General features: G+C 38.9%; 1 protein-coding gene across 1 annotated transcript in view; it reads right to left on the bottom strand.

Annotated features, from left to right (window-relative positions):
- tll1 (tolloid-like 1) overlaps positions 1-20,691 on the bottom strand; it is a 69,301-nt gene extending 48,610 nt beyond the window's left edge. Inside the window, exons 1-3 of the mRNA XM_059334378.1 lie at positions 20,633-20,691; positions 18,828-19,023; positions 18,442-18,670 (exon numbers count right to left, since the gene is read on the bottom strand). Of these exons, the coding sequence (XP_059190361.1) occupies positions 18,442-18,670; positions 18,828-19,023; positions 20,633-20,691 (484 nt within the window). The remainder of the gene's footprint in view (positions 1-18,441; positions 18,671-18,827; positions 19,024-20,632) is intronic.
- Positions 20,692-24,258: the final 3,567 nt, after the last annotated feature.

Here is a 24,258-nt window from a genome sequence, read left to right as displayed (position 1 = left end):
GGGTTGAATTTATGGTGACAGGTGCAGCTGTTGGGATCAGAGGCTGCTGGTACAGAATCTGGCTATGTGTGCTGTATGTGTGTGTACTTATTTACACACTATGAGTAATGCACACATATAACAAACTTTGTAATACAATGAAATGTCTTTCCCTTGTTCTTTTTTTACTTCAAAGGCAGGATTCAGTGAGTCACTGTTTGAAAAGTACAGCAGTCTAACTCAGCATCTATAAAAGAGGTTTAAGTGGTGTTGGTGTGACTTTGCCATTTAAAAGCCAGAAAAATAACACCATTACCACAGCACTCAGTGCTCAGATGTGGTCTGAACAGGCGCTGGTACAATTTGCACTGTGGGCGACACAATTTCTACTGACACTCCCGTCTACTGCAAACTCTGCCAAAGTGGAGTCACAGCGAGCCACAAAAAAAAAAATGGATGCAAAAAAAAGTCCACTTTACACCTAAAGACACGAGTAAAAGCTCAATATCTGTGTGGATTCTTATTTTAACATAGACTGTATCAAATTTCTCCTGCATTAGAAATGATATTTCCCCTGGCTTTTGTTTCTATTTAGATTCCAGTCGGGCTGCAATTTGAAAGGAAAGAAAAACTCTTAAATACTCATATAATCATAATAATAATATGGGATTTTCTCAGGCTGACTGCGGACATTAAAGAGAGGATGTGGAAACACTTTTTAAAAATAAGTATTAGGAAAAAATAGAAACATTGCAGGAGAGATAGACAAGTTAGAAAGATAGATGAGAGATTGATAGAGTAGATACAGAGATAAAGAGAAGATATAGTAGATCGAGAGACAATAGAGTAGATCGATAGAGAGTAGATCGATCAATAGATCGATAGATAGAGTTAGATAGAGTAGATAGAGTAGAACGTTTTATATAGTAGATAAATCGAGATAGATTTAGATATAGAAGATACATAGAGAAAGATAGAGTTAGAGTGGATAAATAGAGATAGAATAGATAGAGATAATGAGAAGACAGTAGATAAAGATAGAGTTGATACAGAGATAAAGAGAAGTTAGATAGATAGATAGATAGATAGATAGATAGATAGATAGATAGATAGATAGATAGATAGATAGATAGATAGATAGATAGATAGATAGATAGATAGATAGATAGATAGATAGATAGATAGATAGATAGATAGATAGATAGATAGATAGATAGATAGATAGACTTTATTTATCCCAAGCTGGGAAATTACAGTGGTACAGTGTTATTTGTTGGTGACATTACAATCATGGTAATTTCTGCTATCTCAGGACAACAAGAGGAACTACAAGGACTAAAAGTTTTCCGGAGAAAATGAGCTGACACAAGCAGAGATACAAAGCGAGAAGAGGAGGGAGAGTACAGTGATAGTAAGTTTGGCCCATTGATTGTTGGGGTCTTGTTAATCCATAGAGATACCATAAATAGCCCAAAGTCAAGCCAGTGGGTGAGGAGGGGGTGAGGACAGTGAGGCAGGGAGATGCAGGAGGAGAAGTATTGATCCAAAAACCCCAGGACCTCCCAGGAGACCTACATCATGCTGACCAGGGCCTTACTGTTCGCCCTTCAGCAGGGGCACTGCAGCAAACACACACACATACACAAGGACACACACACTCACACAGGAATAATGCACCAAACACAAGCTGAGAGGCAGACTTCCCTCACATGCATCCAGCTCCTCTCACCATGGTGGCTGTTTGAGAGCGAGCGGATCGCTTTGTGTCGTATCGATCAGGACTGATGTCGGCTTTCTGCAAGTTCACTCTGCAGCCTGCTAACAAATGTCAAACAGCAGAGGCTCTCTGTGACTGTTTGTGTGTCTTTGTGAAAGCTGATATATGAACATTTTTCATCCTTGTGCAACAACAGAAACATAATTTGCACCTGAACAATACAGTACGAATGAATACTTAGCTGTCACATGTTGAAGAACACATCATCCTGCACTGTAAAAAAAAATCTGTTTAATTTACGGTAAAATACCGGCAGCTGTGGTTGCCAGAACTTCACCGTAAAAATTACAGTGAGTGGATTTTCTATTCTAAATTTAAATGTAAATATCAGCAAAAACTGTAATTTTTAGGGTTATTGTGTCATTCATTCACACACCATGGTATTTCTCCATACATTTTGCATGAAAATGTTATATTTTTACAGCAAAACTGTGTGTTTCTTCCACTTTATGGCAGAAAAAAGTAAAAGTTTTATGCTATTCTTTGATTTGATTTTGATTAATTAAAAGTGTCTAATATGGTGATATACAATTTTTTATTTTACGCCCTATTTCTGATGTATTTGACAGTGTTTTACTGTTATTTCTACAAAGATTTTTAACAGTGTGATCATAAATGTTTTCGGTGCTTAATTGTAATCAGTACAATAATAAATCAATAAAATTTGAATTTATGAGTAAAACGGTAAAATCATGAGAACTGTTTTAAATTGACTTGAAATTGAATTTTGTGTTTTTTTTGTTACATTTCTAGGTATTAAGATGACATTTCTGCTGTACCATTTATTTGTCTCCTGCTTAAATGTTGATAATTTCTGTCTTGTGATCAACTCAAATTCACTCTATTTAATCTTTTACTGACTATAGCATCTTTTCATTATTTTGATGGCATTGTTTTCTTTATTAGTTTTTATCTACTGTTAAAAAACACAACTTTTTTAACATTAGTTTTTCACATTATATTGATGGTTTTCATTCAAACTATCCTTGTAAGTCTGGCACCAGACTCCATTGCTATGGAGTGTTGTTATATAGAAATGTATAATAATTGTATATATATATATATATATATATACAATTAAGTAACACTACTACCTTATTCTCATATAATTTGTATACTATAAGAGATCTATCTGTCACTTTGACATTTTACAGACACTACTGTTGCTGCACACACTAGGGTGTATCCACACACACACACACACACACACACACACAGACACACACACACACACACACACACACAAAGACACAGACACAGAGACACACACACACACACACACACACACTCACACACACTCACACACACACACCTCTCTAAGCTCCTCATTAAGCAAATATAAGGTCACGCTGTAGGTGGGCTAAGATGTGTGTGTGTGTGTGTGTGTGTGTGTATGAGCCCTTCCACTTGTGTGATATTATTATTATGCTGTATATAACTGTGGCTAAGAACGTGGTACTGTAATATTAAAAAGAGATTATCTCTGCCCTGTTTGAGGATTTTCTCCAAAAGTAATTGTTGCATGAGCTGCTTGATCCACATTAACCGTCTGTGAGAAACAACAGGTGCTGCAGTTTGAGCTCACCGTAGGCCGACAATGCTGAAAATGTGGGGAGGTTACAAAATATACTATATGCACCATAGACTGTATAAATATTGTATGCACAAATACTGCACAGTGCAACAATAAAGACAGTATGCTACCCAGCTGATGAAAAATGATAAATGTGATAACAGTTTTCATGTGAAGCAGTATTACGTGTATTTTATGACTGTCTAGAGCAGGTGTTCCCAAACTTTGCCATGCCAAGGACCCCCATACAGTATTAGCCTCTGCTGGGGACCCCTATGCACCTTTACTTCCCGTCTCCCTAAATATTGGACACACTACATTCTGTATCTGCACTACATGTTTTATCTGTCAAGCTGAATAGTTCATTACACAAAACAAACTGAGAAGAAGTTATTGGAAATGGTTTGGAAAAGGGCAGGCACTTAAAAAATATATTTGGCATGTGATCAGATGACTGTCTAACTCAACTCTCAACTCAACTTTATTTGTAAAGCACTTTAAAACAACCACAGCCGCAACAAAGTGCTGTACAAAAACAAACAGAACAAGAGACAATAAAATAAATAAAACAGGAAATAAACACTAAAATAAATAGATTCATTGCTTTTTAAAAAACAATTTAAAAAACAATAAATAAAAGCAAGCCATAAAACACTAAAAACAAGAGCAGAGTATCATGCGTGGTTAAAAGCCAAGGAATAAAAATAGGTGTTAACATGAGTTTTAAGAATGGACAGTGAAGAGGCTTGTCTGATGTGCAGGTGTAGCTCTGTCCCCTCTGAGCTTCCGTTTAGACCTCGGTACCTCCAGGGAACCTGGTCTCACCGGAATCCGTGAAATAGCCACGGATTCGCTTAACTCAAAATCCGTGGAATAGCCACGGAATCACTCAAATATCCGTGAAACTGACACGGATTTCGCTACAATGCAAGTTAATGACAGTCATATCCCGTGGCTATTCCATGGATATTTGTTCCTATTGGTTTGTTCCAAGTCACGTGACTTTCAAGGTTCCGGCGGTCAGAACAAAAGACATGGCGGACAGTTCTCTCATTTTTAGTGAAAAAAATCAATATTTTGACTTAGTTTCTGCATAAAAATGGATTTTAATCACATTTCTAGCCAGAAATATATGTTTTGTTTTCTAAATATTCACTCAGTGAATGTACATAATCACTTTGTATGTTGGAATAGCCACGGGATATGACTGTCATTAACTTGCATTGTAGCGAAATCCGTGTCAATTTCATGGAAATTTGAGTGATTCCGTGGCTATTCCACGGATTTTGAGTTAAGCAAATCCGTGGCTATTTCACGGATTCCTGTGAGACCAGGTTGCTCCAGGAGCAGCAGACTAACTTCAACCAATCAGATCAATGAATCATATGACTGCAGCATGTACACTAAAGACTCAAATATACTTGCTTTTGACGACTCGTATGTAAACACATGACAGCAGCCTTGTGGATCATGCAGTGGACTGTTGGTTGTGCCCGTCCTTAGAAATTAACATGTTGCACCCGTAAGAAGCAACATGCTAGGAGCAGTGTAGAGTTGTGTGTATCAGTACATCCATGCATGACGGTAAACGATGGAAAAACAGAGTAGGGATGGTGCTTATTGCGTGTTTTGTCCACCAGTCATCAGACACCCGAGCTGGTTAGCAATTTTGTCAATCGCCTTTTGCCTTTTTTCACGACGCTTTGATCTGAGAACTAACATAACTTACTTGAATGTCACCATGTTTGTTTACATCACACAATGCATGTTTAGAAGCTCAACTTTTGTGTTTTATTAAAGCTCATACACTGTAATAAATTATTCTGTAGTCATTTCATTTCACTTAATATATTTGATAAAATGTATTAAATATAAATGCTTCCTTGATTTTGAGGCAGTTGTTTAAGTAACTTTAATATAAAAATGTTTGAGATAGAATCTACTTATTCTGATCACATTAAATATAATCTTTATGTGTGTGTAATTCTAAATCAAGAGAATTTTGAATGAATCCAACACAATAGAATTAGTCCGTTTTTAATTGAGAGGCACTTCCTGTTAAGTTGTTATTAACTCAACTTGTAACGTAGTTAGATTTAATTAATAATATTGCGTGCAATCTGTTGCCTCAATTTTATTGAGTAGCTATTATTTATCTTTTTTTACAGTGTACGTGGTATGATTTATGTGGTTCTCCCTCTATGAGGAATCCTCAACATTAACATTTACATTCACATGGTTCAAAAGCAGGAATATTTCAGGCTTAAACTCTTCAGGAGCCACAATTGTTGTTTTAAAAGCAAAGTCACCTCTATGTGTCATAACACACACTGAAAACATCCTGAAGTTGCCAATAGCTTTTGGAGGGATATGGAAAACTTCATACTTGATAAGACTGGACAACTCATCATTTTTTAAACTAAAGATATTATCTCAAAAATATGAGTCTAATGACAAAACAGTATGCTTTATAACAAATCTTATGCTTCTGATGGGAAAGTTTCACGTCCACAAGGTGAAGTTTTTTATATCGAAACTTTAGAGTTGATGTCAAATAAAAAATGTGAACGCACTCTCATACACTTTAAAAACGTATTTTCAGAAGCCCCAGAATAATATAAAGAGAAGCACCTTATACCCTATGTGCCTTATTATGTTATTTTTTTTTTTATATATACTGTATTTAATTTACTGTAACTGACATTTTGCTTTGTATGTCTTGTTTATATACTGAATGCCTGTATTTCTTTCAATGTTAAATAAAGATCTGAAAGAAAAAAAGGATTTCTCAGCAACGCGTCATTCTCATGTTAACATGTAATATAGCGAGGATCCGTCCAGCTGCCGTGCAAGGTAACTTAATGCTGGCACAGTAACATCATAAGGGTTATAATTTCTGTGCATTCTGGGCTGGATTATGATACATGAGTGGTTTGAAAAGTTTCCATGGATGTTTTGAATCTTGTCTCTGCTGGAAGTCCTCATTTCTTTAAAACAAAGTTAACCACAGCCTCATTATTGGAGCAAACTACAAAGCAGCACTCAAAGCAGCACTTTCAATTAAGATTATAATTTATAGCTTCTATTTACGTAGAGTATTTAAAAAGGAATCACTGCTTGGTACGTGTAAGGTGTTGCAATGTGAAGAGATGTTGGAGTTGGTAATGTCATCGGTCAGAAATGTGCTTTTTTAGAGAAAAAATGTGGAAACTCAGGCCAAGTTCAAAAAGGTTGCACCCCCCACCCTCCTGCAAGAACGTGTGTTACACAGAGAGAGAGAGAGAGAGAGAGAGAGAGAGAGAGAGAGAGAGAGAGAGAGAGAAAGAGAGAAAGAGAGAGGACAGGGTAATCTCAACCTCTGTGACATAAGGTAGAATAATGTATGATCATTTAAAACCATTTTTCCATTTTCCAGTAAAACAGACAAGAAGCTGTTTTATTTTGACCGATGTTTAATGTGCATCTGCAGAGCTCAGGATACTGTATCTGTCAAGTCATACACACACACACACACAGACACACACACACACACAGAGACACACACACACACACACACACGTCTGTAATCATATGTTTTTGCTGGCTTAAACAGAGCCCCAGACACTGACAAAGACCCAATTACACACCCCTACACGGACACATCACTGTGTGTGTGTGTGTGTGTGTGTGTGTGTGTGTGTGTGTGTGTGTGTGTGTGTGTGTGTGTGTGTGTGTGTGTTTCTCTACAGATAAAGATAGGCAAAGTTTTTTCAAGCATAAACGCAGTTTAAAAAAAAAACAGATGGCAGAGCAGCGAGGCGAACAACTGGACATCTGAAATAACCTGAGAATAAAGGCCAGATTGATCATACACAAATCCAATTACCAGGGAAATGCTGTTAGGCTGCCTTCAGGTCCCCAGGAGAACCATTTATCTTTTTAGTTTTAGACATAAGTCACCACTGTGTCTTGTATAAAAAGCACACAACACCAAAAGAAAGCGCCGGCAGTGGAGAGCGCACAAAAATATGATACTGAAATCTCAGTAAACCTGTAACTACTTGGGTAAAAACCAAGAATAAGGTAAAAACAAAACACAAGATTATTTCTAATATTAAGGGTTTTTTAAGGTTAATTACAAGTCTCTGTTTTTGTTACAACATACTGTACCTTAACTTAAAATTTAGATAATTATAATATCCAGTAAAAAGAACTGTGACTTCAAAAGAGTCCACACTTAAAAAGCACTCCACCACATTAAGTGAAGGAGATAACAAGCAAAGAAATGTTTGGTATGAGACAAAATAACATAATATCATATGACACGCACAAACACGCACAGAGCTGATGCAAACCTCCTAATTACATTACTGTGACACTGAGATTCCTCTCCAGCAGGTCATGGGTTTGGCCAGACTTTGTGACGAGACACGATCACGGCTCGGTTTAACCATCAGGGTGTCCTGGGCGGCCACCCAGCGGCTCAGCAGGCAGCAGACTCTTACATGAACAAAGGTCAAATGAAAGATGGATGACAGATAAATTAGATAAACGTAATCTTTTGGATGGTGGATAGTTGAGTTGGACTGCATAGCTTCACTCATTTGAGGAATAATGTGATTGATAATGTGAACATTGATTTTTTTTTTTATTACTAAGAGTAATTTTGCTTTGTAGACAGACTACAATTAATAAATCAGGTTTTAATTCTGACACAGTCGATTCATTTTCAAGACAAGAAGCGTTAAAAAAAAAGTTTGTCTAAGAGGCTTTAACCAATATTTCTACATTACATTACATTACATTACATGTCATTTAGCAGACGCTTTTGTCCAAAGTGACTTACAATAAGTGCATTCAACCTGATGGAACTAGACATAGGCCACAGGAATCAAGTAAGTTAACATTAACAGCGTATCACATAATGTGACGATTCTCAATCATCTAGATTCTAGATTGTGGACATTTCATTTCATTTCATTTATTTGTTTATTTAACAGGGACAGTGCATGGCTCTCAGCCGTACCAGAATTAGCTAAGAGCTAAATTTCATCTGTAGTCCCTGGGCAGGAACAAATAACATAAATCTAACACAAACAAATAAGCCTTTCAAACAGCAACAACAAAGTTTCACACTCACACAGTAAAGTCACAGTATTAAGACACAACACGAAAAATACAACACTTTGCACTATTGCAAAATAGTGAACTAATGTTTGAGTTTATAGTTGGTGGGTGCATGATTGAGTGGATTTAAGCCATGATTTTATTTTAGATTTAAAACCAACGAATGTGCTTATTGCTCTGGTCTCATTTGGTACCGAGTTCCAATAATTAGTGGCTCTTATAGAAAATAGAGATTGGCTGAATAGAATAGAACATCATTCCCATTTAATTTAACATTTGTATGTGCCATTGCAAAGAACTGTGACCATTGTAGGGGTTTAACTTCCATATAAACTAAACCGAACCACGATTGCCTTGAAGTCACCATCATTCGGTATGAGCTGGCGTTTGGCTGGAGCGGCTGGTCAGTCATCAGCTCTGTTGCTGCTGGATCTGTCTGCCTTTGACATTGTTAACTAAATCCTCCTCTCTACACACATCTCAGGATCTGTCCTCCACTGGGTCATGTCCTACCCCACAGGGAGATCTTTTAAAGGGAAGGGGGAAGTGTCCAAACAGCACATCTTATCCACAGGGATACCTCAAGGGTCAGTGCTAGGCCCACTTCTCTTTTCAATATACACCACATCACTTGGCGCAATCATCCGCAATCATGGTTTCTCATACCACTGTTACGCTGATGATACCCAGCTATTCCTGTCTTTCACGCCTCACAGTCTCAGCTCGTGTCTCTGCATGGATGACAGAACACCACCTTCAGCTCAACCTTTCTAAGACTGAGCTTCGTGTCATCCGACCTGGTCCGCTTTATATTAGCCAATTAATATTGAGCTCGATCAACATTCTGCACGAAACTTGGGTGTCATGATTGATGACCAACTGTCCTTTAACCCTTAATAGGGCACTCATTGAAATACTTGCAAATTACAAATTTCAACCCTTGAGAATATTGGAGGATATTACATACAGCCGGAATGTGGAAAAAAAAAACATACGGACCCGGGGGAGGGGGGTAATATTTTGAGAAAAAAGTTTACGAGGTTAAAGTGGCAAATTTACGAGAGAAAAAATGTGCAGATTTATGAGATTTAAAGTGGTGAATATGCGAGAAAAAAGTTGTTTTTTCACACTTTTTTCTTGTAAATCTGCAACTTTTTTCATGCAGATTTGCCACTTTAAATATCTTAAATCTGTGACTTGTTTTCTTGTAGATTTGCCACTTTAATCTAGTCAATTTTCAACTTTTTTCTCGAAATATTGATGATATCCACTGAAGTTACCAAATATAGTTCTTCGCCTGATAAAGGGTTAAGGTTCATGTGGCCACAATTGCCCGATTAAGTCAATTTTCCCTTTACAACAACATAATTTCCTACCTAACCAAACATACAACACAACTCCTAGTACAGGCCCTTGTGATATCACAGCAACTGGCACAGCTCACTTGTGTTGTATGAACTCTCAAATGTACATTGCTTTGGATAAAAAAAGACTCCAATTGTAAAATTGAGGTTGACGGATTTTGTATGAGAGGTAAACGTCTGGAAGAACCTAAAGTAAGTCCAGTTCTCCTTGATTTAGCAGCGCTAATTAACTGTACATGCAGTGCTGTGCGACTGTGACCAAAGCTGGGTTTCTACAATAACAGAAACAGGTGAAAAGAGTGTGACTGTAAAGAGAAAGAGGCTCTTCTTCAGCCAATAATGGGTGTATGAGAATGATTTTGCTGCTATAAATACCACCAGGAAAAGCTAGGTGACATAAAAGCAGCCAGACATTTAATAATTGAGCAATGCGTGGCAGGTGGGCGGAGTGACGGCGGTGCTGACTCATGGCTTCTGTGGCTCCGGAACAATGACGCTCCAAAACAAACAGTCGGCTCTCGCAGCGGCCGCAGAGTTTGTGCTGAGGCGGGAATCCTGAAGACGACTTCGGAAGCTCCGTGGCAGGAGCACTCTGCTCGGGAAAATCCTGTTTAATATAATATGAGTAAGACTGTCCTCTCGCTCACACACACACACACACACACCACGCAGCCTCAGTGTCAAACACACACACACACACACACACATTGCTCTAGTTTCCTTCCTACTGAGGGATGGGGGGAAGGGGTGAACAGTAGCTGCAGCTTACTGTCACGACATGGTGGGTTTCACTCTTTGACGGAAAAACTCAAAAACACACGTACTATATATGCATGGGCGCACACACATTGAGCTGTTTAAAACACACCAGATGCACTGATAGAATACAAGTTCAGCTTATATCAAACTAAAATGCCACCTGAATCCCCCCAAAAGACCCAAAAACTGGTTAAGCCTCGTTTCTTTGAAGAGTTCCTTCAATCGTTTCTGTTTTAAAATCATCTAAAGCCCACACACAATATATCTCGGAGCCATTAACTTTTGTGAATGGACATCAGATCTCACCCACAAGAACCAAAAAACTCTATATAAAGTACAAACAATCTTATTGTGTAGAATCTAAATGGACTTTTGACTTGCTTTATGACTTATTATGTTGCATTCAGACTACTTCAAAGCAAATTGATCGACTATAAAGGCTTCAGTTGATGCAAACAGACACGGATTCACTCTTGAACTGAGGTAAAGATTTGTTCATACAAGTTGGACATGATTTACAATTTGCACTTCATTCTTAAGTTGTGTGATCTGGAGAGAAAGGTCCCAGAAAAGAAATGGAGTTCCTGGTAAATTTTGAGATCAATGACAGTCTGAGCTGTCATGGAAACACCTACATGGACTTTTGGATGTTTTTATGGGTCTGCTTCTACAAGCTAGTAGCAGAGACCCAACCAAGGATCTCAGGTGTGTGTCAGTGTGTTTGGGTCTCTTTGGCTCTGTACAGGTCGAATCCTTTTGGACCAGTACTAGCTCTTATCTGGACCTTTTTGGATAAGGTCTCTGTTATGGAAATCAATATATGCAGTTTATATCATTAGGGATGTTCCTAGAACTGATACTTCAGTACCAAGTTGATGCCTGAATTCTGAAAACCCAAAGCAAAACGAGAGTTACGGATGCAAGGTGTGAGAAAATCCTTGCACTGTTTATTTGGCTGCCATGACCATTTATTTGAGTTCAGTGGAAAGACAGCTTCATAAAATACTGAGGCAGCTGTGGCAATCATTTCAAATGTATCTATAACGAAAGCACTAATTCAATCTTTTACAACATACTTTTGCACAGTTTGCACAAACCAAAAGATGGTGCAGTGCAAAGTTTTTGACACACAAACAATCAAACGTATCAATGTAACATATATATATATTTTTATTTAAATGCTCTTCTTCTTCTTCTTGTTCTTCTTTTCTATTCTTTTCAGTTAGCAGACAGTTAGCTCTTAAAGTTATGTACTTACTTGATTCCTGTGGTCTATGTCTAGTACCTTCAGGTTGAATGCACTTATTGTAAGTCGCTTTGGACAAAAGCGTCTGCTAAATGACATGTAATGTAATAATGTAATGTGCTTTGAAACGTAAGGAAGCGCTTAGAGTGGAGCGCCCCAGACCCAAAGAAAAGGTTGGAGCAAAAATGTTTAGATACAAATCACTATTACGTAATTTAATGAGTTCTTGGAAACAGCTTAATTGCCAACATATGATTTTTCTCCCCACACCTGTTTGAAAAAACAGTGATGTCATGTACAGCAACTGTATCTAAAGTCACTTCATTAATACTCCGCAGTCTGCCTTTATCTGAACCCCGAAATGAGCTTCAGCCAACATGAACCACTTCAAGAGCACGCTAGAGATGGTCCCTTAAGTGGAAGGTCCTGGTTCAAGCTCCACATGGAAACTGTGATGTAACTGTTTATGTTACTTAAGGGCTCATAAACAAGACATTAAATCAGTGTCAGCTCTTTTACCTGCTTTCCTATCCTCGTGTGGAAACAGAAAGGAATTCCTCACTCCAGGATTTGGGTAAAATGAACTGCAGTAAAGCTGTATCACTGCTGTTGTTTCTGCAGGATTCTCCTCTACACTGTAAAAAATAATCTGTTTAATTAACGGTAAAATACCGGCAGCTGTGGTTGCCAGAACTTCACCGTAAAAATTACAGTGAGTGGGTTTTCTATTCTAAATTTAAATGTAAATATCAGCAAAAACTGTAATTTAGTCTGAATAATCCTGTTATTTTTAGGGTAATTGTGTCATTCATTCATACATCATGGTATTTCCCCATAAATTTTGCATGAAAATGTTATATTTTAAAGCAAAACTGTGTTTATTCCATTTTATGACAAAAAAAAAAAGTATACGTTTTGTGCTATTCTTTGATTTACGGTAATTAAAAGTGTCTAGTACAGTGATATACAATTTTTCATTTTATGCCCTATTTCTGATGTATTTGACAGTGTATTACTGTTATTTCTACAAACCTTTTTTACAGTGTATTTAAAAATGTCTTTGAACTCATAATGCATTTATTGTTGTTTTCTGTTTTGTTTTGTTCCCACCCTTGTTGCAGCTTGAACTCTTATTGTAATTGCTGTACTGTAACGTGAGTTCAGAGACGTACGCCCATGAGAAAGTGTACATTATGTTTTGTACGATACTGCTGCACACTCCAGTGATACACTGCTATTGTATTTGAAGAACAGGCAGTCGGTCTCCTGGGTCACTCCTGAAGAAATGACCCACAGCTTCACTCGGACATCGTGGTTTGTTTAGCTTTCACTCCGTTTGTGTGAGCATTTTATGAGAACAGTGATTTGGAAGGAAGCATGAATGACTCTTGAGTGAGCGTAGGAGCTTGTGCACGTCCGTACGAGTGTGTGCGTGCGTGCGTGTGTGTGTGTCATCTCCAGCTGAGTAGCAGGATGCAGACAACCAGGAAGAGATAAGCGCGGGTGAATGGAGGGAGCTCTGCGTGTGTGTGTATCGAGTGTGTGTGCATGTGTGTGTGTGTGTTCGCGTAGGGAAATCACTTCACAAAGGCCTGGAAGTGTGTGTTCTCCTGTCTACCAGCGCGGGACTCGGAGGAGATAAGCAGACAGCCAAATATTCCCCTTGTGTTTTCCCAGCAAAAACAGGAGGCGGAATACCAACCACTCAGACCGATGCCACAGGGTCAGGCCTGGAATGAGCTGCGCTTCCACTTCTTACAAGCTGCACACACGCAGAAACACAACGCTGACAACTCTCTACACACTAGGGGTGCAACTAACAATTGTCTTCATTATCGTTGATTAATTCTTCAATTTATGAATGGATGTGTATGTGCAAAAAAGAACTGTAACTTGGTGAATTTACATGCATGTATACATGTGTAGATTCCCACTGGTGCATTTGTGTGTGCATATCTTAGATGTTAGAGGTTAATGCATGTGTATGTAGATGCTGTATATTATGTTTATTAACCCAAAAACTGGTTAAGCCTCGTTTCTTTGAAGAGTTCCTTCAATCGTTTCTGTTTTAAAATCATCTAAAGCCCACACACAATATATCTCGGAGCCATTAACTTTTGTGAATGGACATCAGATCTCACCCACAAGAGCCAAAAAACTATATAAAATGTACAAACAATCATATTGTGTAGAATCTAAATGGACTTTTGACTTGCTTTATGACTTATTATGTTGCATTCAGACTACTTCAAAGCAAATTGATCAACGATAAATGCTTCAGTTGACGCAAACAGACACGGATTCACTCTTGAACTGAGGTAAAGATTTGTTCATACGAGTTGGACATGATTTACAATTTGCACTTCATTTTTAAGTTGTGTGATCTGGAGAAAGGACCCAGAAAAGAAATGGAGTTCCTGGTAAATTTTGAGATCAATGACAGTCTGAGCTGTCATAGAAACACCTACATGACAGAAACACAAAGCTGACAACTCTCTACACACTAGGGGTGCAACTAACAATTGTCTTCATTAGCGTTGATTAATTCTTCAATTTATGAATGGGTGTGCATGTGCAAAAAAGACACTGTAACTTGGTGAATTTACATGCATGTATACATGTGTAGACTCCCACTGGTGCATTTGTGTGTGCATATCTTAGATGTTAGAGGTTAATGCATGTGTATGTAGATGTTGGGAAGATAAACTTGCTGTATATTATGTTTATTATTATTTATTTTCCTTTGAGGGTGGGGTGGTGGGAGATGTGGTTGTGTCAACGGAAGATGAGCATAAAATGATTTCATTTGTATTTACAGTATCATGTTTACAGTTATTCAATATACTGTATGTATCTAGTGAACTGTGCATCTATACATTGTCATGAGAATATATTAATAGAAAAAATAGAGAAATAATTCCAAAAAGATAAAAATAGTTGTTGCGCAGCAAGGTCTCAGAGCCGATTTGCAATTATTTTGTTAAACAAATCGTATAAAAACCGAGATATTTATTCGACAATATTATAAAACAGAGAGAAATAAGCCAACCCTCACATGTGTGACTGCTCTGCATTTTTGCTTTATATAACTTCCTTAAACAAAAAACAAAATTGCATATAAAAATGGTAGTTGATTCATTGTCTTGGTTCCAAAGTCGAGAATTAACTTTGGACCTCAACTTTTAGGTCGACCTGAATGAAAAGTTTTCAGTGCAGATGTGTTTAAACATCTTGAGTTCCACTGGAATAAAGAAACATCTCGCATAGGGACGAAAGCTCCTAACAGCGTTGTCACAGCGACCTTGAGGTAAGATTATTTTGTCGACTGAGTTATTTTTTTGCAGTCTATTAATCGTGTTTAGATCCACAATGATTATTTAATCAGTGAGCAGATTAACAGAAGAATAATTGCTGACTATTTTAAAAATCGATTAATCATTATAGTACTGAAATATGTATATTTTCTCTGTTTTATATCATAAGAAACTGGATATCATTGTGTTTTGCACTGAGGAAACAAGACGTTTAAAGACATCACATTGAACTTTGAGAGTTAGGTACAATTATTTACCTTTCAACTGATTAATAGTCAAATAATCAAGCCATTTCAGCACAACTAATAAATGAATGCAAGCTTGTCATAACATAATAGAATATAATAGGACGATGACTGAATAAGATGAATGATGATGAAGTGAATGTCAGGTAAATCCTGCAAAATCAGAGGCGGAGTGAATGCAAAAGTTTATCTAAGGATGTGAAAAGATGTAGATTTGATCTGGGTGGTGATAACTGCCATGAGGACTTAATGTGAAAATGTATCAACTTGAGCAAAACATTTCAGGCGATCCTGAGGTGCATGACAAATGATTGCTGTACAGAGACAGGAAAAAAATGGAGCGTTTGAATTAAAATTTTGCAATCTGTCATACATACATGAGCATGCTGTTAGATAGCTGCAGAATATGCCCATACTGTCCCTGGGCTGTTTTTAGAAACAAGGACTGCACTTCAGCATTTAAATGGGCATAAATAAAACAAGCCCAATGTTTCATGTTTGTATTTAATTTAAAAATAACATGCATACCATGTAAATATAAATGTGATGTTAAGACAGAGATTCCTGATGATAAAATAACATTTAAAAATGTAAGTATTCAATCAAACATGCATACATAGGAAAAAAAACAGAAGCAGGTATCACTTATGGAGAGTTTTAGTGGAAACGGGTACCCCGTGTGTGCCACTGCTGTGAGAAATCTAAGCATGTAAGTATGAATAGATTCTTTATATACACTGATATTTCCAGCAAATAAAAACATTGCCTGTGTTTTCTCACCCAGTTATTTTAACCTACAAGAGTCACTCAGTTGCTCAAACATATCTAGACTGACTGTCTCCCTGTAACCTGCTGGGCTCCAGTCCAAACACACACACACACACACACACACAAGTCAGGTCTCGGCATAACTAAAAACCACAAAGTCATGGGATTGCAGTATCAACATAAAATCACTCACACAGAGATCAGTGTAACGTGCACATGAAAACACACACAGATAAACACACACACACACACACACTGGCCAGTGTCCAGGGTTGTCAGGTTTGTGTATTTGGTATGTGAGGAATGTGTGTCGGTCAGCGTGTGGACACTCAGTGTTCTGGGTGGAGTTCTTATCAGTCCAACATGTCGTCACAGACAACATTAAGGCCTTAAAAGCCATTAAAAACACATGTGAACATAACATTAATACGTGTAGACGCACACATCTGCACAGCCAGACGGGTGAACGGCAACATCTCTCTTGCAACAAAAGAGGAGAGGTTCAGATTCCTCCACCTGCTCTGGAGGAATGATGCTGATACTGTAGGAGGATAATCCTTACTGGTATTGAGCTTTGCTGCATGCTCTGGACGAAGAGTGGGGATTGTAAAAAGAGTATCCTTTACATTGAAAGAAGTCTCACACATCTGTACACCAAAACAAAAACAACATGAGTGCAGGATGAAGGCGGATTATAAGATGGAAATTGTGCTTCAGTGCTTTACTGCTCAGGTTGTTAGTCTTGTTTGTGTATTATTTGATATTTTCTACATCTGGAAATCAAAACACTTGGTTGTGTTGTTGAGCTATGTGTTTAGGCAAAGTTATATGACTGCTTATTGTTGTATATATTTGTTAAAAGAAAAAGGGCATAGATAAAAATGCAAATAAATCATTCAGGTGGTGGTCAAAGATGCCCTGCCAGTATCATCACTGAAACTCAAAGCATCACTTCAAATCTATGTATATATCGATTTAATGATCAATGATCCATCATCAATGACGCAAAGTTAAAACATTGATACATATCATCATCTTTAAGACACGCTCTTATTTTGAATTTCCCACTTTATATTCACTCTTTTTATTTAAAAAAAATATTTAAAAGAATAGTTTTGGGTTGTTTTTTTATGTCAGGAAGAACACAGTAATGAAATAGTCAAATTATGTTTTAGGTTTTTTTTGTGAATTCATTTAAATGTAACTGATGTGTTAAATAGGCATATGATATCGTCTCACATCTATCGCAGGACCTTGAATTGATTTAAATCAAAATCATCGCAGACATTGTAATTAGAAAATATTGTATTGCTATCCAAAGAGTGGGTTTATTGTATTGTGATTTGTGATTGACAGACCTAAAGACCACAATATGGGGTTGACATATATATAATATATGTAGTCAGACAGAAAGAAGGAAACACAGAATGCTTAGTTTAAAACAGGGACTGCATAAAATGTTAAGTGAATCTCCAGCTTTGTGTCGAAAAGATGAGTTCATTTGGGTGGAGCAGCACAAAAAGACACTCACACCTATAAAAGAGCTATAATACACTGAGTGAAAAACGTATGTACTGACTTGCCGTTAAATCTGTCACAACAATTTGTTGATTGAGAAATTAATTTGTATAAATGTGCCTTCTTTCATTATATACACGCGTGTCTTATGAGACCAAACACAGTTTTACTGTTGTTCCACAGCAGCTCCCAGACAGTCATTAAAGGTCCAACAAAAATTTTATCAGCGTGTGTGTGTGTGTGTGTGTGTGTGTGAGAGAGAGAGAGAGAGAGAGAGAGAGAGAGAGAGAGAGAGCGCGAGCATCAGCGCCTGTTGTGGTACAGTTGAGTCCAGCTGTTTCTCATCTTCGTTGATGGTTGATTTAACATCTGGACGCACGCGCAAACACACACGGACACGCACGTGCACGCGCATGCACAGCATTTCCATATACTGTATGCACCGACATCTGCCACAATCGGGACCAAAACTCTACCTACAGGTGATGCACGCGCTGAACGTGTGCGCGTGCATTTCAGGAGGCTTAGCGGGACCGTCACCGGGCTGCACGTGGCGCCACCGAGAGATCATCGGTTATGAATCGTAGGGGGGGGGAAGGGGGCATCTGGACCAGTGCACGCACGCACACACACACACACACACACACGCACGCACGCTGTCATCTCTCGTACACTCATACACGTGCCACCTCAAAGCCAGCGCGCCCCAGGGGTTGGATCACCGCGAACACCAGATGCGTAAAAACACTTATTTTCAATGTTGTTTAAAAAATAAAATAAAACCGGACTCACCAGCTTTGCACGGGTCTTTGTAGTCAATGGTCTCCGCTCTCTCCTCTTCATAATAATCATAGTCTGGCTCCTCGTAGTCGAAACAGTTACAAATAGTCACTTTGCCCCAGAAAGTCAAGCCGGCAAGCACCAGCGTGATCCAGCGCATCTTAGCGGCCAGTGCCGAGGGCACTCGGTCCATCTGAAGACTGAAATACACGAAGAAAGACCTCTCTGCTCGTCTCCGCTGCTGTTAGGAGAAGGTCAATCCCCTCCCCAAAGAAAGCATCGGTGGCAGGAATCTAACGGGTCATTGTGAAGCTCGCTCTCCTCTCCGTCAGTCCGGCTGTGGATACTGTAGGCTGCTGTAAGTTACTCTGCCCGGCTCTCCTCCATGGTAAAAGTACACTGAGGTGTCTGTCCCGGTGTCTCTTGGTCAGCAAAGTGTCCGCTGAGGAGCTCCGCTCTCCTCCGCTGTGGCTTCGCAGGTGAGGCTGCTGTGGGGGAAAAACGAGAGAAAGACGCGGTGAGTGGGTCAGGAGTGGATGATCTCTGAGCGCAAAGACGCACGAAGACGCGGCGAAGCTGCTGCTGCTGCTGCTGCTGCTCACACAAGAAACATCCGCCTCGCATATGACTGTCTCACACTCTCTCGCGTAGTGCTATCCCTCTCCTCACTCTCTCCCCCTCTCTCTCTCTCCTGTGTCCGGTAGTGGTACTGTCTCTCTCAACCCGAGTCACACACACACACACACACACACACACACACACACACACACACACGACTAAATACCTGCACTGTTCGACCCAAGTGGTGCAGAACCAAAACTTTCTTTGTCTTCTTTTGTCTCTATTCACTGAGCATTTGCTGCCGTTTTCATGTGCAAAGTCCCTCTCTGTCTCTCTTTGTCTCTGTCTCTGTCTCTCTCTCTCTCTCACACACACACACACACACACACACACACACATGCACGCACACATGCACGCACGCACGCGCAACTACGCACAAACGCACGCAAACGAAACAGAAAAGGTGCATAACTCGCTGTAATAAATAAACTTCAGGGGCTTCAGCGGAGGAAGCGCGCACTGATCTTTACCGGTTATTGAACCTTTTACTCACACGGATCCGTAAAATAGCCTACAGTTAACTTACAGTGAAAACCGGTAGCGGTAAAAGTAACACGGCGGCTACAAATTGGCCTGTGGGTTTTAGTATCCATCACCCCTTAGACCCGACGCATAATGGGTGTTATCTGGTTATTTAGACGCAGGTGCCAAGTAGGTGACAGCCAAACCATAAATGCCCAGAGGTAGTAGGCTGTAGGCTGCGTTTATGATCATGACAAGTCTGCCCTTATACTTCTTCTCGTCTTCTCAAGTTCCTAGAAACAACCAAATGAAAAAAGAAGGATCTAAGATTAGATTAATTGCAGTTAAAACAATTAATTAAGATTAATCGGGCTTTGCGCGTAAAAAGAGGCGCGCCTCAGCACGTTGAACACCAGCTGTCTTTACTGTACAGTAACATGGCAGTGTAACGTAGTAAAGAAATAGAGCCTGTGTCACTCGGAGGGGGATTATTATGAAGCAAAACACTACTTATATTTTACAAAATGTTTGGGAAATTATCTTTAATCAGTGAAACGACGAGATTCCTTATTTATTTAATTAGTGAACGTGTTTTCAGTTCAATTGTGCCAAATAATGAATAGATAGATAGATAGATAGATAGATAGATAGATAGATAGATATACAGACAGACAGACAGGCTTACAGTTACAGTTACATCAGTCTGTCATTCAGCTATGATGTCCTCTCTAATCTGTCATAAACGCTAACCTTCCCAGCAGTAGGTCGGTCAACAGCAGATGAACCGAGTTCAAGCGGGTTCACCATTCTCCACTGCATCCCTGACACACACAAGGCCACTGAATGAACCTCCACTTTGTGTTTGTGCGTAAAAAAAAAAATTCAGAGAAAAGATCATCTACCACCAGTTAAACCACCACCTGGCGTCTATTCCTTAAATTTTGCACGGACTGTAAAGTTGTCAACAACCACCCCATAATCTCCCAAGTGCAACCTCCACGCACACACATAAGCAGTAAAAATAAAACAGCAGCAGTTGTTGACAGACAGTGCAGCCTGTGAACACCTTGCCAAGGTAAATCCTCCTGAGACGAGTTCAACCTGCGTCTCCACAGCTTACCTGCTGCGTTTACCTGCCCGGGGTGAGTCGGTTTGCTGCGGCGTCACGAAGCGACCCATCATGCTCTGAAGTGCGGGAGTCAGATCTCAGGAGTCTCAGGGGGCCTCCGATGTCACTCGGTACCGGCGGTTCCGAACGTGCCCGTCTCCCCCCATTTATTACCGGGAGATTACCGGAGCGCTGTCTCTGCTGCTCCCGACTAATCCTGCCCTCGGGGAGAGGTAGCGGCGCGCTGACGTCACTCTATCAATCCAGCCGCAAGCTGTCCACTACACACGCCCCGAGGCATGCACACAAATCCCCTGGAGGCTGCACACACACACACACACACACACACACACACACACACACACGGAGTTAAGTTAGTGTAGGTCAACACACTCCTTCTTTTTGTCCCAAAAATAGGTGACAACCTGAAGCTTCATATTACAAGAGGAATTATTGACCTTATTGGAATAAAAAACTTACTTGATTCCTATGGTCTACTTACTTGATTCCTATGGTCTATGTCTAGTACCATCAGTTTGAATGCACTTATTGTAAGTTGCTTTGGACAAAAGCGTCTGCTAAATGACATGTAATGTAATGTAAATGTAAAAAAAAAGGATGCATCACTACTTTTCATTACAGAAAAAGAAGATTTAAATTGTTTCTTCAGATTAGATTAGATTTTATTTGTCATTGCACAGAATATACAACGAAATTCAATGCACTCGTGTAAAATAACAAGATACATTCTTATCATCTCATCTCAATAAATAGTGAATAGAAAAGATACATTCTCATCATCTCAGCACTTAGTATATTCATGTCATTCATTCACTGTACCATCAACTTAGTGCCATTGTATGCATTAAAACAGTAGTGTAAATATATAAATATATAAAGTGCAGAGCATTGTGTTAGGTGTGGATGTCCCTGACTCATACAACTATCTTTAAAGATCATATTGATGTGAAATTGAGTTGGTCAGAAAATGTTAACGCCAAGTAGGACTGTACTTAGTACTTACTTGTACAGCCCTGTTTCCAAAATAGAAGTTGGCTTATCCTTTGTGACATATATTCATTTAAAAACTGTACAAAGATAATTTCATTAACCTCTTAAAAGACACCTGCCAACCAGTAGGTAAGGGCTGTGCTAGGAATAGGGTTAGACCTCACTTAGAACTTGTTCTTTGAACTGATGTAGTTTCGGTGAGTCCCTGCCACAGAGGCTGCAGGTATGACTCCAACCTGTGGCCCTTTGCTGTATGCCATCCCCTCTATCTGCCCTCCATCCTATCCACCAAATTAAGGCAAAATCCTAAATATATAATCTTTTATATAGTCAAGATACTGCTGATTGCGACCAAGAAGACAATAACAAGGAACTGGTACAAGACTGAATCTCCTACCATAGAACAATGGCTAGGGATTGTAAGAGAAATATACTGTATGGAAAAAATTACCTATACCAACTTCGACTGAAGGAAGATGTTTCTATTTCAAAGTGGAAAAAATGGGTGTTGTATGACATAACGAAAGACATGTGAACGGTAAACTGTATGAATCTGATTTTGTAGAATATGGATACCCGCAGCCATGAATGTTGATACTGTTTTATTCATGTTAAGTGTTTTTTCTTTTGTTGTGTATGTCTCTTGTGTACATGGGGAAAAAAAAAACCTAATAAACATTACAGTTTAAAAAAAATAAATATATAATCTTAAGAAAAAGAAGGCCTCAGACACCCTTTTAGAGAACAACATCATTTGTCAGTGCCTTATAAAAGTATGTTTTGTGGACAGTGCCTGGCTTTTTGTTTTTGTAGGTTGGAGTAGTACATTTACAGCGATAAATGATAAGAACAGGTTTAGCAAAAAAAAAGGTTGGTTTTGTGTTTGGTTCAACTCCTGGTTGATAAGAAAATGTTTTGGAGAAGAGTTCAAACTATTGTTCAAGGTGCTGTACAACATTCAGAACATTAATATAGCATATATTTTGCTATGTAAAGATATCAAAGCTATAGTGGCATAGTGGCGTCCTGAGCACAGGATGAAGAGTTGTAATCTGAGCTTTTCTGTGCTTTGTGTTGGTTGCCGGTCCAGTTGCGTATGCATGATTTGTGTTGTGTTGAGTGACCATTTACAGATAATGAGGCTTCACAGAAAGATTTAGAAGGTCTTACATGCCTGTTTCCTAACATACTTGTTGCATTCTTGACATCATTTCAAAGGTTTCATTTCATGTTAATAGTCAATTGAATTGGTACTATTTTGAGGTGTATCACATATGGTTTATTACTGATCAACTGTATGAAACACACACTCTTCACAGTGCTATAACTTCTGACATGTAATGATGCATTACATGTCTTACTTCTGTCTCCTTGTGCATGTGCAACTGAACACTTTTTCCTTCTGGAGATAAACCAAATCAACTCAAACTTGGAGGCATTGGGGCACAACTTTGTGTGTGTGTGTGTGTGTGTGTGTGTGTGTGTGTGTGTGTGTGTTCTTGTACTTCCTACATAGTGAGGACCGGAGCACATTTTTAACCAACAGAGTAAGGACATAAGGGCATTTTGGCCGGTGCTCACTTCTTTTCTTCTTTTTTTGGATTCAAGACTTTGTTTTAAGGGTTAAAGGTTACAAAAAAATGATAATTACCTGAAACTGTATTGTGTGGTTACAAAACTAACTAAAATTATAGTGAAAATGTCCTTCGTTTTCATCTTTGTCAATTTTTTTCATACATAATGAAGATGGATAAGACAAAGGAAATAAAGGCAAAATTTACTGTGACCTCTTTTAATCTCCCACCCAACAAATACCCCATTACAAAAAACTAAAGCTAATAAAAACTAAACTAAAACTAAAGAATTTCAAAAAAATAAATACTAAAGTAAAACTAGCAAACTCACTCTAAAAACTAATTTAAACTAACTGAATTTGAAAACAAAAATTCACAACGAAATTAAAACTAAACCTAATGAAAAATCCAAAACTACTATAACTTTGGCATGGAATTGACTATTTCAATGAGGGTCCTCACAAAGATAGAAGAACAAGAATGTGTGTGTGTGTGTGTGTGTGTGTGTGTGTGTAGTCTGGGTTAACCCTCCGAACAATTGCTAATTAACACTGGGGAAGGCAGTGAGTGGCGTTTGGGCCCCTCCAACCACTTACTGTACCTCTGTGTGGTTGCCATCCAGCCAATCTATTCAGCAAAATGCTTCCTTCTTAAATAGGATCCAGCTATTGAGATTAATGCTGTGTGCAGGTATTTGTGTCCCTATTTAAAGCATGTATTGATCAGTGCGTCTCTGAAACTCTGTGAAAGTACCTCGCCAGCATTCTGACCCAGCACGCTGACCACCCGTACCTGACACACACACACACACACACACACACACACACTCACACACACACACAGGAGGAACCCTCAAGCCCCTCGAGACTCCCCCAAGTGCTGTGGTCTGCAGGTATTGGAGCACTATTATTAGCTTTGTTTTCCTCAAACGCACTTTCCCATCAATTCTATATGCAGCAGCTCAACTCCACAAGGTTTGCACTGCACTTATTTAACTTTAAAGGTATATACTCGGCCCAAAATCTCTCTTTTGGATTTAAAACACTGTATACA

This window comes from Centropristis striata, chromosome 1 (genome assembly GCF_030273125.1).
Source record: "Centropristis striata isolate RG_2023a ecotype Rhode Island chromosome 1, C.striata_1.0, whole genome shotgun sequence".
NCBI lineage: Eukaryota > Metazoa > Chordata > Actinopteri > Perciformes > Serranidae > Centropristis > Centropristis striata.
This window is presented reverse-complemented; position numbering and strand designations above follow the sequence as displayed.